This window comes from Ursus arctos, unplaced genomic scaffold, assembly GCF_023065955.2.
Source record: "Ursus arctos isolate Adak ecotype North America unplaced genomic scaffold, UrsArc2.0 scaffold_16, whole genome shotgun sequence".
NCBI classification, from domain to species: domain Eukaryota; kingdom Metazoa; phylum Chordata; class Mammalia; order Carnivora; family Ursidae; genus Ursus; species Ursus arctos.
Window position 1 is genome coordinate 15,921,516 of NW_026622830.1, and position 17,120 is coordinate 15,938,635.

At 56.0% G+C, this 17,120-nt stretch overlaps 1 protein-coding gene across 1 annotated transcript in view; it reads left to right on the forward strand.

Moving 5' to 3' along the window:
* JPH2 (junctophilin 2) overlaps nucleotides 1-13,676 on the forward strand; it is a 64,665-nt gene extending 50,989 nt beyond the window's left edge. The window contains exons 3-6 of the mRNA XM_026502928.4: nucleotides 6,717-6,835; nucleotides 8,976-9,682; nucleotides 10,454-10,548; nucleotides 11,921-13,676. Of these exons, the coding sequence (XP_026358713.3) occupies nucleotides 6,717-6,835; nucleotides 8,976-9,682; nucleotides 10,454-10,534 (907 nt within the window). The 3' untranslated portion in view covers nucleotides 10,535-10,548; nucleotides 11,921-13,676. The remainder of the gene's footprint in view (nucleotides 1-6,716; nucleotides 6,836-8,975; nucleotides 9,683-10,453; nucleotides 10,549-11,920) is intronic.
* The last annotated feature ends 3,444 nt before the right edge of the window (nucleotides 13,677-17,120 follow it).

The window sequence follows — 17,120 nt, forward strand, 5'->3', positions numbered from 1 at the left end:
TCTCTGTCAAATAAATAAATAAAATCTTTAAAAAAAAAAAATGAAAAAATAATTTTGATTTTTATTGAACAAACCCGTAGCATGTAATACATCCAGGATTTTTGGTCTTCTCCAAAAAAGTATGCGTCTTTATTTTATTAACAAGCACTGTGAGCACTTCTTGCGTCCCGGCCACTGCTCCGAGGGCCAGATGACTGGGCATTCATTACAGCATTTCTCCAGTAGCTGCTGTTATTACCCCCATTTTATAGATGAGGAGATCGGGGTTCAGGGAGCTCAGACATGCCGAAGGGCTTAAGGAGCAGAGCTAGGACCCCACACCCAAGCTCCCTCTCTTAGATGCTCTACCAAGCAGTTTAGAGTCTTTGCTCTGGGCCCCCGTTTATTCATTGGTTTTCAGGGATGTTGTGTGGTTGGGCAGGGCTACATTAGGCCGTGAGTTCTTCCGGTGGCTTCTGGGTCCTATTCATCCCCGTCCCTGGTCCCAGCACATGGAGGACTTGGCCCAGAGTCAGTGGGAAGAGGGTGACAGCTTGGTATAATGGGTAAGAGCTTGGGCCGTATCACTTTTCTAGCTGTGTGACCTTGGAAAAGGGACTCCACGTCTCTGAGGTCATTTGTGTTAAGGTGACACAGAGCTGGGCACAAAGAGCTCAACAAATAACAGCAAACTGTTTCTGTAAAAGACCAGATGGTAAATAGTTTTGGCCTTGCAGGCCACACAGTCTATGTGGCAACTACTTAACTCGAGACTATGTGTCAACAAATGGGTGTGGCTGGATGCCAATAAAACTTTATTTATATAGACACTGAAATCTGAATTTCATGTAATTTTCATGTGTCAGAAAATATTACTCATGTTTTTTTTTTTCATTCAACCATTCAAAAATATAAAAACCAGACTTAGCTTGTAGGCAGTACAGCAGCCAGCAGTGGGCTGGATTTGGCCACTTTTGCAATTTGCCCGCCCCCTGCCCTAGAACGGGGGCTCTGCAAGGGGATTTTGGATGCTTGGTTTGCTGTGGTATCCACGGTACTCAGAACACTGCCTGGCCCACAGCAGGCACTCCAGAAAGTTGTATTAAATGAATGAATCAATATGTAGAAGTAGGTCTTGAGCTGGCCCTTTAAGACTGGGAGAGTGGATGGAGGGGAAGGAGTGTTCCAGGTGGGGGAACAGCCTGAGTGATGGCCTGGAGTCAGGGATAAGTCCAGCATGCCTGGGTAAGTCCATGAAGCTATCAATGCCTGGTGGAGAGGACCAGGCAGCCCGGCTGACTGGAAGCAGCAGTTAAGCCCTGGGGGTGGGGGAAAGAGGCTGGGGTACGGGGGTGCTCTCAGAAGTGGTTCTATGGGGTTATCGCCCTGCCCCTATCCCAGAACCACCAGCCTTATTTTTAACCCTGCTGACGGAAGATAATCCGAATGAAATCAAGAAGAGTGAGCTCCTTGCCCCTCCCACTGCCCCAGTTTCTGCTGCTTTCCTTTCCTGCAGGTCGGAGCCATTCTCAGAGACCCCCCCCCCCAGCAGCCTCAGTCCAGACACAGGGAGCAGTCAGAGGAGAAGAAATGGGTCCAGCATGTCCCTAGCAGGACCTGAACTCAGAGAGGGATCCTGGTGCTTGAGGAGAAATACCCGGAGCTCTTCAGGGAGTTGGGCAGGCTGGGAGCTGCCCAGCATAGAGCTGGTTCTGTCCGTCTGCCAGCACATGCTTCTCAAACTTCAGTGAGGGGGGAAGGCTCGGGAGGGCTTATAACACACAGATTCCTGGGCTCCTCCCCTGAGGTTCTGACTCAGGTCTGGGGTGGAGCCTGAGAACCTGCATTTCTGACACGCTCCCAGGTGATGAAGGGGCCAGGAGGGTGATGGGCCACACTGTGAGTGGCCCTGGCCTGCGAGAGCCTCTGGGCAACAGCGGGCCCTCCACCCTCACCCTGTGAGCTGCCTCGGGCTGCCCTATGAAGGCCGCTGGTGATACACCCAGCAGGACGGCCCGGCCGAGGATCTGGAGAGCCTGGAAGGCTGTGTTAAGTGCCCTGGGCTTTATTTTGAGCGTGGTAGGAAGCCTTGCAGAGATTTTAAGCAAGAGTTGAGGCCACTGGACAACTGGATTAAGCCCGCCCACGGTGTCACTGCAATCAGTTGTAGGGAGTGCGTCGGGGGCTCGGAGGAGCAGTGACGGGAGGAGGGCGAGGCCACAGATGCTGGAGCTACAGCAGGAGTAGGAGAAGGGACCTGGTGAGTCATGGCCTTGGCTGCAGCAAAGAGACGAGGAGGAGGGTGTGGGAGGACACCGGGGTGCCTGGCTTGAAGGCCGGGAGCCATTCCTGAGACCAGAGACATGGGGGAGGTGTGATAAGGGGTTCCCTCGGCCAGACCGATGGACATGGGGAAGGGAGTGGGCTTCCTTTGAACATAGCAGCCCTCATTGCCTTGGGGTGTGTGGCCTCCCCTTTCTCCACCCCTGTTCTGACTGCTCTGGGTGGGGGTCCACGGTTAACCCCCCTTCAATTCTTCCGGGGCTCTGTGTGCAGGCTGCCGCTGCAACCTTGGGAAGAGTCCTGCAACACAGCTTCCCAGAGCACCAGGAAACAAGCAACCACCATCCAGCTTGTGTTACCAAAAAAGGACATTTTCTCCCTTTGAAGGTTTGCCCAGCCCTTTCCCTCCTCCCCCCCCCCCCACCTGGGGTTTCAGGTTTCCAGGGAAGCGTTTCTGGAAAGTGTAGGACTTTAAATCCCACGCATCTGTGTACAGGCAAATAGGACTTGGAGATATGCACGTACCACACTCTGTCTTGATGTCATAAACCTCATCTTCCTCCTTCTCCTCCTCTCCTGCATCGCCACCATCACCTCCTCCATCACCACCGCCACCTCCTGCATCGCCACCACCACCACCACAACCACCTCCACCTCCCCCACCACCCCCACCGCCTCCGCTCGGCCCCATTCCGGCCCAAGCCCTTTTGTAGGCCGCCTCTTACGTGTTGGTTTCTGCCACAACTCCAAGAGGGGAGAGTTATGATCTCAGTTGTGCAGATCGAAGAAAGCGGGGCACAGAGAGGCAGAGCCACTCACGCACAGTCCTGCAGTTGCCGTGGGGTCGGGACTAGGGTGACGCGAGCAAGGTCATGCAAAATGTAGGATCTGATCCAGGCTTTATTTAAATTTTGTTCGTAGCTTGTTCATCAAGGATTTGTTGGCATTGTTTTTGACTTTTTTTTTTTTTTAAAGATTTTATTTATTTATTTGACAGAGATAGAGACAGCCAGCGAGAGAGGGAACACAAGCAGGGGGAGTGGGAGAGGAAGAAGCAGGCTCATAGCAGAGGAGCCTGATGTGGGGCTCGATCCCATAACGCCAGGATCACGCCCTGAGCCAAAGGCAGACGCTTAACCGCTGTGCCACCCAGGCGCCCCTGTTTTTGACTTTTAGAAATATTGTTTTAAAGTATTGTTTGATCTTGCTTACTGAGTTTTTGGCATCTTCCTAAATCTTGAGCCTGAGGCGAGGGCCTCACTTGCCTCACCCTAGCGCCACCCTTGGCAGAGCCAAAGTTGGAATCCAAAGCTGGGCTCTGTACTATTCCCTGTGCTAAACTCTACATGCAATGTGGGGCTTGAACTCACGACCCCAAGATCAAGAGTCACATGCTCTACCGACGAAGCCAGCCGGGCGCCCCACGTTTGTGTCTTCTTCCCTTCGGTAACCATTACTGTGGCAAGGTGGCATCGTAGAGGGCAGGGCTCGGAAACCAGACAGTCGTGGGTGCGACCTCACTGCTCACTACTGAGGGATAACCTATGGTTTAAGGCCCAGACTCTAGAGCCCAGAAGGCCTTGGTTTGAAATCTTGCTCTGCTACTCGCTGGCTGTGTAAGTTTGCATTAGTTCCTTGAAACCTGGGGCCCTGCCTTTCTCCTCCGTAAAGAGGGATGGTGGTACCAACGTCTGCTACCCAAATGAGTTCATTCTGGAAAGCCCGGGGCATGTAGTAAATGCTGTGTGTTAACTATCATTTTGCATCCTTGGGGGGATACCTCTCTGAGCCTCAGTTTCCCCATGTGTGAAGGACGAACAGGAAGAGCCACCTCCCAGCCCGTTCTGAGAATTGAAGGGGATAGCAGAGGTAATGGGCCTTTCACGGAAAAGGAGCTTCGAAAAAGCCCTCTCCCTTATTGCAGGCCCAATTCTATACGCTGGAGACTGAGGTACAAAGACCCACGTCAACTCCCCGAGGAATTAGCTCAGCTTCAGTGCCGACGCTGATTTGACCTTTCAGTGCCCCAAAGGCACCGAGCTCTTGCTGTCTTTCCTCTACCTGACTTGCTGTTCCCACCTCTCCTATTATGGGTCTAACTTCTGTTTGTCTTCATGTCACTTAACTGTCACATTCTCAAAGACACCTTCCCTGACCCCACCTCTGCCACCGACCTGTATTGTCTTCCTGCTCGATGTGGTCACTGCCTTCTCGACTTTCCCTTCATGGCACTTCTCACAATTGCAATTGAGGACCTTTTATTTAATCACCTTTTCTTAAAGACATTCTGTTATTTGTAGTTTACCGCCTTCCTCCCTGACTTGACAGTGAGGACAGGGACGGGGCTTGGCTTACCCCCCGGAGTCTCTGTCCTCAGCTCCTGGCCGAGTGTGGCACATTTCCCAAGTAGTGTTCAAGCTCACAAGCTCTGAGGTCGTTTTGCCTGGGTTCAAATCTGAGCTCCTGCACTTAAGGACCCTGAGACCCAGGGCAAATTATTTCACCTGTCTGTGCCTCAGTTTTCTCTTCTGCACAACTGGGGAAATAATAACAGCACCAGCTTTGCTAAGGTGTGATGATGACTGCATGAGACAATCTGCTACAACTGTGCCTGGCCCATTCGTAACAGAGCTATTACTACTTTAGCAGGTGCTCCTCGCTAGACTAACAGCGGAAACAAACATCCCCCGAATCTCAGGTGCTTAACTCCACAAGCATGTGAGGTTTGCTTAAATGTTCACATAGGATGTTTAAATGTGGTGCCTAAGTGCTCCACATTCCAGTGTGGGAACTCTGCACTATGCAATAATCATTTCCAGACCGAGGTTCCTTCCACTGTGTTTCTTAACGTGGGGTCCACAGGGGGTTCTGTGGATAGAATTCAGGGCGTCTGTGAACTTGGATGCTGTCTTAGGTTAGACCACCTAGAAGCTGAGCCTGAGGTGGGGATTTTTTTTCTTTAAGATTTTACTTATTTGAGAGAGAGAGTGAGCGAGCAAGAGAGAACACAAGCCGGGGGAGGGGCAGAGGGAGAGGGACAAGCAGACTCCTTGCTGAGCAGGGAGCCCAGTGTAGGACTCGATCCCGGGACGCTGGGATCATGACCTGAGCCGGAGGTGGACGTTTAACCGACTGAGCCCGCCAGGCGCCCCAAGGTGGGGATTCTTGAGCAGATGATTTTTTTGAGGGGACACTGTCGGGAGAGAAGGGGAGTGACGGAAGCAGGGTAGGGCTGGGAAGTAACCAAGCAAGGATGTGGTCTTACCTGCAGTCCTGCTTCAGCCTGACCCCATGGTGGGTGTTCTGGAGCCTGGCTTGTACCACAGAGTTGGTTCTTCCTGGGGCGAGAGGGGGACTGGTGGGTGTCATCAGTCACTAGTTGTGGGCTGCTTGGTTGGAGTGGGGGAGGTGGTCTGACCTCTAGAACAATGCGGCTTCTGTTGGGTGTGATTCTCTGGGATAGCAACGAGCCATTAGCAGCCTGTCCAGGAGCTGGGGGTGTGTGTATTTGCCTAGCGAGGGGATCTCGGTGGGCACCAAAGTGTCTACAACAGGTGGGAAAACTATCTTACTTTTACTAACTTCTTACTGAAATTTAGCATTTGCCTCAACTGTGAAGGTAGGCAATAAACCATAGTGGCATTAGAAACACCTGTGACCTTGTCACCAGTGGAAAGCACGTACTTTCATGTCACGTTATTATTGTTGCAGTCTTTTTTTATAAAGATCTGATTTTTTAAAGTAATCTCCACACCCAGTGTGGGGCTCAAACTCATGACCCCAAGATCAAGAGCCGCACGCTCCCCCCGCTGAGCCAGCCGGGCGCGCCTGTGCTGGATATCTTTGAAATATCCTCTCTGCTCATCTGTACTTTAAAATTACTGTGGTTAGTTCACTTGCCGGATATTTTGTTCAGCGTGTTAACGAAGGACATTACGGATTTGTTCCTACTGTTTTGGTAACAGCGTGTCAGTATAACTGCATCCCTTTGTAATCCTGTGTATTTTCTGCATTTTAAAACCTCATTCTGAGAAAGGGTCCATAAGTGTCACCAGATGCCAAAGGGGTCTGTGACACAAAAGAGGTTCAGGTCCCCGTTCTGGGGTGTTGGCCTTCCCTCTGTTCAACCAGCAGTGTGGGGAAAGGAGAGGATGTAGGGATCGCACAGGGGGTTTTATGGGCCCGGCCTGGAAACAGTACACACCATGTCCTCCCACGGTGCACTGGCCGGGACTCAGTCACCAGACCGCACTGACTGCGAGGGAGATGGAGTCCGTCTCTGTGCCCAGAAGGAAGAGGGACAGTCTGCGGAATGCGCAGCAGTCTGGCCCACGGGTTTCAGCACATCCGTATTGACAGCCTGGGTGAATGCGTGCTACGTCCGGCGTGTCTTTGGTGGGCAAAGGTCTGGTTTTCCGGAGGGATCCTGAGTCTCTACCATGTTGTCTCCTTAGGACAAGCCACGCCAAGGCCAAAGCTGAGGCAGCGGAACAGGCTGCCCTCGCTGCCAACCAGGAGTCCAACATTGCCCGCACTTTGGCCAGGGAGCTGGCTCCGGATTTCTACCAGCCAGGTAGGGCCAGCCAGGGAGGGGACGGGCAGGACAGGGTAAGGGGAGCTCCCAGGGTTGGACTGTTTTTCTTTTCACTTGCTTGCTGGAAAGCCGAGGTGCCCAACTGGGTTCACAAATGTCCGCGAGTTCAAGCAACCGGTGGGGGAGGGGCGGGTATGGTGAAAGCTTGGGAAGCTGTGATACTGGGGGCTCAGGCTGAGATGGTGGGGGGGAGTCAGAGGCTCCCGGCTGTGGACTGGACCCCCTCCAGGCTGTCTCCTCTCTGCTGCAGACAGGGCTGAGCGTTGAGCCGATGAAACTTAGCGAAGGGAGCGGTCTCTGTGGAGCAAGAGGCAAAAAGCCTTCCTGCCCTTGCTCATCACTTTCAGTCTGGCATTAAGTGAGTGCTGCGCGTGTGTCAGGTGCTGTGCTGGGCTCTGGGGCACAAAATCGGGATTCCGGGCTCCAGAATCTAGAGGAGCAGAGAAGCGTGGAGACAACGTATCAGGGAGTGAGGCATGTATTCACATCCTGACTCCACTGCTGACCAGCTCAGCGACCGTGTTACGTTCTTTAACTTCTGGAAACTTCAGTTTTCTGATCTGTAAAATGGGAGTAAGAATAATACCTTCTTGGGAGGTGGGTCAAATGCATGTCAGGTGGGGAGCACCTGGCCCAATCCACGGCGAGCTCTTGATAACTGTTGGCTCTTATCTCACCATTGCGATGAAATTCCACACAGCATAAGTTCTGTGTGGCTTGAACAGGGCTTTGGGAGCTCTCAGGGCGCCCTTCACCCAGTCCGGCAGGGGGATGCTAGAGAAGGCTGCCCCCAGGAGAGGCCGTTGGAGCCAAATCTTGAAGGCTGAAGGAGAGTACGCCAGGTCAGTGGGGCTCAAACATGACACAGCACACTGGGCCTACTCCGAGTTTCTGATTCAGTAGGTCTGGGGTGGAGCCCATGAATGTGCTTTTCTTTTTCTTTCTTTCTTTTTTTTTAAGATTTTATCTATTACTTATTTTAGAGATGGGGGGCGGGGAGCAGAGGGAGAGGGACAAGCAGACTCCATGCTAAATACAGAGCCCGATGCTGGGCTCAATCCCAGGACCCCGAGATCATGACCTGAGCCAAAATCGAGTCGGAGGATTAACTGATTGAGCCGCCCAGGCGCCCCTGCATGTGCTTTTCTAACAAGGATCAGGCACCGGCGATGCTGCCGGTTTGGGACCCTCACTGAGAATCACGGCCCCTGCAGTGCTGTGTGGGCTGGGCAAACCAGGAGGAAGGGAGTGCACGTGCAAAGGCACAGAAACCTGGAGCCGACTGGCAGGCGCAGAGGCTAGATAGTAAAACAGGAAGGAACTGGTGGGAAAAGAGGCCGCAGAATAAGAGGGACCCTGCCTCTGATAGAGACTCGGTGGGTGGATAGAGCAGTGGGAGCCTGGGGGGGGCGGGGGGGGGGAGAGATTGTTGTTCTCCGCATCCAAGGGGTTTATGGCGAGTGGCATGATTAGACTTGTCTCTTCTAACTGTTATTCTGGCTGTAGCAGGGACACCGCAGGGGACCAGCTGGGGGACCGCGGAGCGCAGATGTGTACCTAGTGGGTGGGCTAAGTTGCTCCCCCTGCTGGTCCCAGGAAAAGCGACACCTCCTGGCAGGGCCTCCACCTTGGGGGGTCATAGCAACAGCTGTCACCATGTGCCAGGACCTGAGCTCCGCATTTTTCATGCATTTTTTTCCATTAACCCTTCCATTAGTATTTATGAAATAGGTACAATTAGGCCATTTTTCGGTTAAAGGAATGGAAGGAAACCAGTGTCACAGTGAAGAGCATAAACTCCGGAGCCAGTCAGACTGGGTGCTGGTCCTGGCTCTGCCCTTTGTCAGCTGGGTGACTTTGGGCAAGTGATGTTACCTCTCTGAGCCTCCCTTTCTTCCTCTGTAAACATGAGGCCGATAATAGCATGGACCTCTTCGGGTCGTTAGAAGGCTATAGATGAGCTATACTCTGGGAACTGCTTGACATAGTGCGGGCCCACGCCGGACGATACGAAGCTGCTGGCTGGGTGAATAGCAGGCTGGGCCACGTGAAGTGGCTCGTCCAGGGTCACCGGTTGGGACCCGGGTTCGAGGCCAACCTCGCTGCCTGTCCCCCGCAGGACCCGAGTATCAGAAGCGCCGGCTGCTGCAGGAGATCCTGGAGAACTCGGAGAGCCTGCTCGAGCCCCCGGAGCGGGGCCTAGGGGCCGCGGGTCCCCCGCTGCGGTCCCGCGAGAGCCCGCAGCTGCACGAGCACGAGCCCCTCGGGCCCGAGGGCGGCCCCCCGTCCCCGGCCGGGACGCCCCCGCAGCCCAAGCGGCCCCGCCCGGGGGCGACCAGGGACCGCCTGGCGAGCCCGGGCGCCTGGAACGGGGAGCCGGGCGCCGAGGGCAGCCGGCCGCTCACGCCATCCGAGGGCGCGGGCCGCCGCAGCCCCGCGCGGCCGGCCACCGAGCACATGGCCATCGAGGCGCTGCAACCGCCGCCCGCGCCGTCGCCGGAGCCCGAGGTGGCGCTGTACCGGGGCTACCACAGCTATGCCGTGCGCACCGCGCCGCCCGCGCCGCCGCCCTTCGAGGACGAGCCGGAGCCGGAGGCCTCCGGGCCCGACTCCGCGCCGCCGTCGCCGGCCGCCGCTCCGGTGCGGGCCCCAGAGCTCGCGCCCGAGTCCCCGGCCAAGCTGGAGCCCAAGCCCATCGTCCCCAAAGCCGAGCCCAAGGCTAAGGCCCGCAAGACGGAGGCCCGAGGGCTGACCAAGGCGGGGGCCAAGAAGAAGGCTCGGAAGGAGGCGGCACTGGCAGCTGAGGCCGAAGTGGAGGTGGAGGAGGTGAGGCTGGTGGCGGAAGGATGTGTCCCGGCTCGGTCCCCCCAGGGGTGGTTGGGCTCGAGGCCGGATTCCAGTGCGGATGATTTGGGGATGGGGAGGGTGATGGCCCAGGATGGGGCAGGGGAAAACTCTGCTTAGTCACGTGTAGCCTGAACAGGACTTAGTAGCATAAATCTCACTGCAGAGTCCCCCCACTTTGGGACGGGGGGCAGGCTTTTGTGCCTGTAGTCAGGTGGGGGGGCACTGCTTTGGAGAAGGGGGTGCTGGGAGCCCTAAGCAGCTAGGGGGGAGTGAGTGCACCTGGGGAACTAGGGCGATCTGAGCACCAGCAGCGTCTTCTACAAGGTGTAGCAGGGAGGGCTTCCTGGCAGTGGAGGAAGGACCCAGTAGGGCTTATTAGAGGGGGGCTGGGAGCTAGAAACTCAGGGACCACGAGTGAGGCAAGATTCTGTGGGACCGGTGGATGCCGTCCAGGGGTGATTAGCAGAAAGGAAGTCTTGTTCTGGCTTCCAGGCCCAGCGCTGCCCACTTTGTGCTTGGGACACATCCTTGCGCCTCTCTGGACCCTGAACAGTTCGGTTAATCATTTCCCAGAATCCTTCCAGCTCTTATGGTCTGCTGTCCAGGTGCTGGACACAGCAGTGAGAAAACGAGGGGTGCTCTCAGGAGGGTCCTTTCAGAAGTTCCTGCTCCTCTGTCCAGCCTTGTTGGGTCTTGGGTGGGGGGTGTTTCAGAGGCCATGGGAACTCAGCTTCTCTCCACTGCTCCCAGGTCCCCAATACCGTCCTTATCTGCATGGTGATCCTGCTTAACATCGGCCTGGCCATCCTCTTTGTTCACCTCCTGACCTGACCCTTGTCTACCAGGTATGTCTACCAGGGGTGGGAGCCTATAGAGAGCTCTGGGCACCAGGGTGATGGAGGAAGGATGTTGCCTGCTGGGTGCCTGTCCTGCGGCTAAACTGAGGCCCGGCCCCCAGCAGAGGCAGGAACAACGGATTTGTGGATTTGATGGATCATGCTTTCCCCAAAACACACACACACACACGCACACACACACACACACACACACACACACACACACACACCCTGTTAGCTCAACATGTGCAGAGCACCTGCTCCCTGCCAGGTGAGCCCTGGGGGCTTCACTCACTCACTCACTCATTCACCATTCATTCTTTCATTTATTCGTTTGACCACCATTTACTGAGCAGCTGCTCTGCTGGGATCTAGGGATACAGCAGGGACCCACTCCTGCCCTAAGAAATGGGGTGAAGATAAGAGTAAACCCTAACTTACAGCTCATTATGCAGAAGTCAGACATCCAGAGGTGAGGCAAACAGCCTCTCCCCAGACTCCCGCAGTCTCACCTGAGCTTGCCTTAGCCAGCCAGGCCCTCTTCTCTCTGCCTTTCCTTTCTCTCCTGCCCATTTCAGTCTGTAATCCCTCTGCCCCTAGCCTCCCCATCCCCCAGTCCTCCCTTCCAGAAACCCCTCTGTCAGTCAGTCGCTGCCCCATGCTGGAGCTGGGAGAACTTGGAAAGGCCCGGTGAAAAGGAGGTGGGCTGGGCTGCGCTGGGCTGCACTGGGCTGCGTTGGGCTGAAGGGAGGTGGCTCTCATGGGTCTCAGGGTGAAATATCCACAAGATAAATAAAATCTTTTCCCTGCTAGGACCAGCCTTCACACCATGAATCCTATGCTTGGTGATGCTAACAGAGTTTCTGCCTCTTGCCCTGCCCCCAACCAAAGACACCCCCGCCCCCCCCCCCCCAATCCTAGCTTAGTGTGGGCTGGAGGTTCCCACTCAGTCCCAGGAGAGGACAAGAACTCACCCAGGAAATAGCCAGTGACAGTATTAGCCTGGTAGGTGATGCCCTGGGGGTGCGTGCTGGGCTCTGCTGGGGCCTGTGTTTCACAGGGGATCTGGGCGTGATGGCTGTGGGGACTGACAGCTTAATGACCGGAAGGGTGGAAGGGCAAACCAGAAGACAGTGGGGAGAAGGACAGGGAAGAGCTTTCCGGGCACGGGAACAGCGAGGCCAGGAGAGGCCGCAGGGACTTGACTCTGATCCCTTTGAGTCAGAGCCCAGGGACAGGGCTGCCCCAGGGGCTGGGAGAGGTGGGTCCTTGCCCCAGACAACATCAGGCCTGAGGCTTGGACCCTGCGTTGAACCTGGCTCAGCCTCTTCCTTTCTCCCTCCCCCCTCTCTCACCTGAGCCTCTCACTGTCTCTTTGCAGAGCCAGGAGATCCTGCTGGGGATGTGAGGACCCATCTTTCTGCATTACCAGGCAGGGTGGCCAAGGAGGACTGAACTCTGGACCTGGAGCCCTGGGGTCCAGCTCACATCCACACCACATCCATTTAAGGAGGCCTCCCGTGGCCCCGGTGCTGGGTGGCAGTGGTGCCCAGAGGAATTGTAATGTGCTGGGGATCCTCCGGGAGCTCGGTTCCCCGTGGCAGGGGAAGTCTCGAAGGAAGAGCCCTGGTCTCTTGAGCTCGCCTGTCCCTCATCCTCATCTAGTCCCTCGCCTTGCTGCTAGGGTCCCCCTTCCCTGAGCTTTTGTGTGTTTTGGGAGACATCACTAAACCAGAATAGTAATACTAACTCCCAGCCCCTTTCCCTCCACCCCTGCCCCGCTTTACTTTAACCGTCTGGCTGCTGAGGGAGTGACAGACCCCTGTGGCAGGCGAGCCAGGGAGCCACCCCCAGACGGTGCCAAGGCCCTGCCTTTCATGGGCTCCACGCAGCACACTCTGTCCCTTGCTTACAGATGTTCTGGATGACAATAGAGGAAATGGACGTGCTCAGTGTGAATATCTCAGGACACAGCGCTCCCGTCTCCTACCACTGGTCCAGTCAGCTTCCCTTCTGGACCAGCAGACGAGGGGGAGACACGAGGCACTGGAGCCTGGGGCGGGAGGAAGGGCTGAGGGGCCGTTGGGATGGCCCCTGTCTTTGTGCCTGAGCCCGAGGCTGGGATCGCATCTGGGGCTTCCGGTGTGCCCAGGGCAGTGAAGGGTTACCCTGCGGGAGCCCCGGCTCTGCCAAGGTAATGCCAGCGGGTTGTCCTATGAATTGGTTTGTCTGTTTCCCACACCAGGGCCCCCCACACCCTCAAGGGAGAGTGAGCGTGGAAGCCCTTGGAAGACCAGGCAGACCTTCCCAGGCAGACTCTCAGGCAGGTGCTGAAGACAGGCTGTTTGTCAACAAGTGTCTCCCAGGGAGAGCGGAGCGAGTCTGGGGTCCCCAGTGGGTGCAGTCTGTCGGATAATGAGCCCCCTGGCTTGCTTGGCAGAAGACGGTGTTTGCATGTAGCTCATTACAGATGTTTTGTACCACACTGGGTCTCCAGTCCCTTGTGCTTGCTGGGCTGGGTGGAGGCCGAGGGCTCGCGGGCCCCTGCACCGGGCAGGACGAAGGGAAAGGGCTTCTAGGCCCCTCCAAACCCAGGGAAGGTTGCAGCAGCGGCATCCAAGCAGAGCCGCGGGGGTGCTGCTCTCCTATTTTTGTTTCTGTGGACATTGGGGGCTTTGGTGTCGTGGTCCAGCCTCGCCAGCCCACTCCGCAACCTGGAGTCTGCCCCTGATGAGGTTGGCCTTGCCTTCCCACCTCTGTACTTGGGAACCTTCCTCCAGCTCCACGCGTGCTGTTCAAGCACCGCTGGGGCCTCATGGCGGGGCTGGAATCTTGGACTGCGTCTGTGTGGAGAGGAGCCTGTGGATTCTCCCACCCTCAGCCAGCCCGTGGCTCTGTCTGTGTTTGGGCTTTTCCGGACTCCGAGGGAACGACAGGGCTGGGCTGGGGGCACTGCTCAGGGCCCATGGGCCCCAGGCCTCGGCTCTGAGAGCATTGTCCAGGTTTGGGGCTGGCCCAGGGCTGGGGATAAGCCTCTGGGTACCAGAGCTCCCGGACCTCGGGTTAGGGCTGGTGCTTGGGGTGAGGGTTCCGGGTGCTGCAGTCTGTACAATAATAAACCTGCATCTGCTCACGGGCTCTGGAGGGGCTGCGGTGTCTGCTTGTGGGCTCAGCCAGAAGGATTGGCCGAAGGGGCAAGAGACGCTGAGGGTCCTGTCTTTTTCTTACAGTTCCCATAATACCTCTTGTGGGACAGCCCAAGGGCTTTGGTTCGGCTGGGGCAGATCAAAGACCTTCTAAGGCAAACCTTGAGTTTCCAGAGCAGGCTTCCAGAACCTTCCCTGAGCAGCACATGGTAGAAGAGAGAGCCTGCCCTTTGAGGTTGGGTCTTCCTGACCTATCCTGCTCAGCCACTTATGTCTTTTCTGACCCTCAGTTTCCCCATCTCTAAACAGGGAAAATAATAGTACCTCCCTCCCTCCCGAGGCTGTGGTGGGAATTCCACGAAGTGTCGATGCTCATGGAGTAAAGCCCAGCCGAGGAAGCCGTGGAGACATGGAGACTTGGATCATGATTGCCGAACACCCCAGTACTGCCAAAGCCCTCTTAAAAGCCCTCTTGCGTTTTGGCTGGGGACCTCAGAAGCCCCAAAGACATGGAGACGATCTGGTCCCCAGTTAGTCACAGAATGTCTCGGGGGGACCCAGAGGCCTCCTTCCTTGTCTACAGAGGCCCAGAGAGGAAAGGTTTGCCAGAGGTCACACAGTGAGTCAGCGCAGGAAAGCAGTTGTCCCAACTTGTCTGTGAAGAAGCACTGTGAAAGTTCTCCCACAGCTGGCTGCCCCCTGGGGCGGTGGGAGGGGAGGGTCCCTCGCCCCTGACAAGCAGCTCCCGGAGGGAGCAGGTGGCTGGGACGCCCTGGTGCCACCACGGACTCGCTTTGTGTCATTCCTTCCTTCTGTTTCCCCTTCTGCCATGGAGACCAGAATGCCTGCCTGTGGCTTTCTTCACAGGCAGTGCAGTGAGAAACCAGACGAGGGGGACTGTGGGTGGTAAAGAGGTGTTCGAAACCCTGGCATGATCCAGGAAGAAGGATGGGCTTGGGGGGACCACTGGAGGGGTGGTGAGGACAGGAATGAGGAGGGAGCTGCTTAAATCGGTGGGATTTTAACAAAAACTCTGTGTGTGTGTGTGTGTGTGTGTGTGTGCGCGCGTGCGTGTGCAGGAATGGGAGTGAGAGGTGGGAGCAGAGGACGGCTGCATTAGAATCACCTTGGATGGTTTGAAAAGGCTCATACCTGAGTCCCACAGGAGCCTCCAGGTCAGGGAAGGTTGGGCAGAGTCGGGCGCCCCCTGGTGGCTCAGGCCCGCACACACACGGTCCCAGAGTTGGCCGGCGCCAGCTCTAGAAGTTTGGCCCGCGCTCTGCCATGCCCAGCATTCGTTTTAGGTGTCTTGTGCCATAGGGGAGCCTGAAACGACCCCATGGGCACTGCCAGGGCCTATGATCACTGACCGCTACCGTGGGGTCTTGGCCGGAAGCTTCCAGGGCAGGGGGAAAGGATACTCAGGGAGCAAGCAGAGGTCCCTCTGTTGGGGTTTTCAGGGGGAAGGAACTTCAGTCTGCTGGAAAAAGCCTAAGACCCTGTAAGGAGGCGTGTGAGCAGGGTGGAGGAGCGGGGCTGGGGTGAGGCTTGCTGTTCCAGAGGGAAAAGGTAAGGGGCCCTGCAGTCCGAGCCCCAGGATGGCCTTGGTTCCTCCAGCTCCAGGGGACGGCTCAGCAGCTGGGGGGCAGGTCTCCCACCCTAGGAAGGCCTCCCTCAGTGAGCTCCTCATCCCCTTCTGGTCCCTCAGAAGGAAGGAAGTCGCCTCTCTGGGCAGAAGAACAAGTGGGGTGAAGGGTGTATGTGGAGTGGGGTCCCGCTGGAGATAATGACAGTACAGAGTGTCCCCCACCCCTGGTACCCCTGGGGTCCCTCCTGTCTGGGAGGAAAGCAGCTGATGCCCTCATCCTCACCGGGGGGGTTGAAAGTTCCAGGGGAATTTTCACTGTAAAAGAGAAGTCTGGAGAGAGCAATGCATAATCAAAGAATACTTTGCTCCAGGAAGATGTCCGGTATCCACAGGAGTCTGTTTTTTTTGGTCAGAGGCTCCAAAGCAGAGTAACTCCTCCTTAGCTCCACCCAATAAAAGAAAAACTAAATAACAACGGGGCATCTCTCCATTACTCCTCACAAGGGTATTGGCAGCGTGGGGCCAGGGGTGTTCTGAGCGCTAGGGTGCTGCCGTCGTGACGGCCTTGTGCTAGGATCCTGCTAGGATCCTAGCCAGCACTTTCTAACAGCGATTAATACTACTTGCCTGCCTGGTGATGTTATATTGTCTCATTAAGTTGTCAGAGCCGCTCCATGGCATTGTAACTGTCGGAAATGGAGAGATGGAGGGTAGGAGTGGAGGTGAATGCCCTGTCGCCTACTTCCACGTGGCAGAACTGCATTCAAACCCATTGTCTGATCTGAAAGCGTAACTTGGCTCCTAACCATTTTTTTCGGCCCGCTACACCGCACTGCCGTTATGGAGTATGACCACTGGGGGGCGCCACGGCTCCACGCCTGCACGCCCGCCCGCCCGCATCATTTCGCTCTCGGGAAGGAAGGCTGCTTTTATAAAAAATTCATCACCACCGCTCTCCTCTGACTTACCACGATAATAACAGCTCCTATAAATTAAGCACTTACTATGTGCCGGGCCCTGCACTGAGCACTTCACGTGCATTATTTCGTACATTCGTCACACCAGCTCTATGATTTGAAACACCACTGTGTTTTGCAGATAAGAGGCTAAGATTCAAAACCAGATCTGTCTTCGAAGCCCATCTCTTAACCATGTCCTCCGTGGAAAGCACAAATTCGATGCCCGGAGGCTGCATCCGGCTGGCAAGCTGGTTTTGCTTGGGCCAGCTCAGTGTTTTAAATCACACTGAATTTAAATGCATTTTGGCAGGCCCGTCACTCTCCACGCAACCACGCCCTGTCGTCTGTTACCCTGTCTCATTCCTTTGTTTATGTGACCTGCCCAGCTCTGAGGTCATCTGAATTTGCAGCCCCATTTATGCTAATAGCATTTCAGGGACTGGAATCAGAAGATCTAGGGAAAAAACCAAGGGGGAGCTTGGAGATGTAGGAAGGCTCCTGGGAGAGATGCCAAATGGTTGTGGCCCAGTGTCATTCCAGGGGTGCGGGGAGGCAGCCCTGTCCTTGCGCGTTCTTCCCTGATGAGTCCTCGAACAGAGTCTGAACGGAGTCACTCCAGCGTGCGTGGCCCCGCGCCAGTTTTGCGGGCCTCCTGGGACAGACGGGGGGGGGGGGGGGCAGATGTGGCTCGTTTCCGCTTCATACATCCTCCCAGCGGGGTGCTCTGGCTACTTTGCACACCCAGGCGGAAGCCTTCCAGAACCGGGTCTCACGATTTCATCTGGGGAATCGAGCCAGTGGTCAGACTTCACCCTTGTTGTGGAGTTTCTAATCAATACCAGCCGTCTGTTAGGGTGAGCCGGGGCTCCCCGGTAATGCATACGTCGA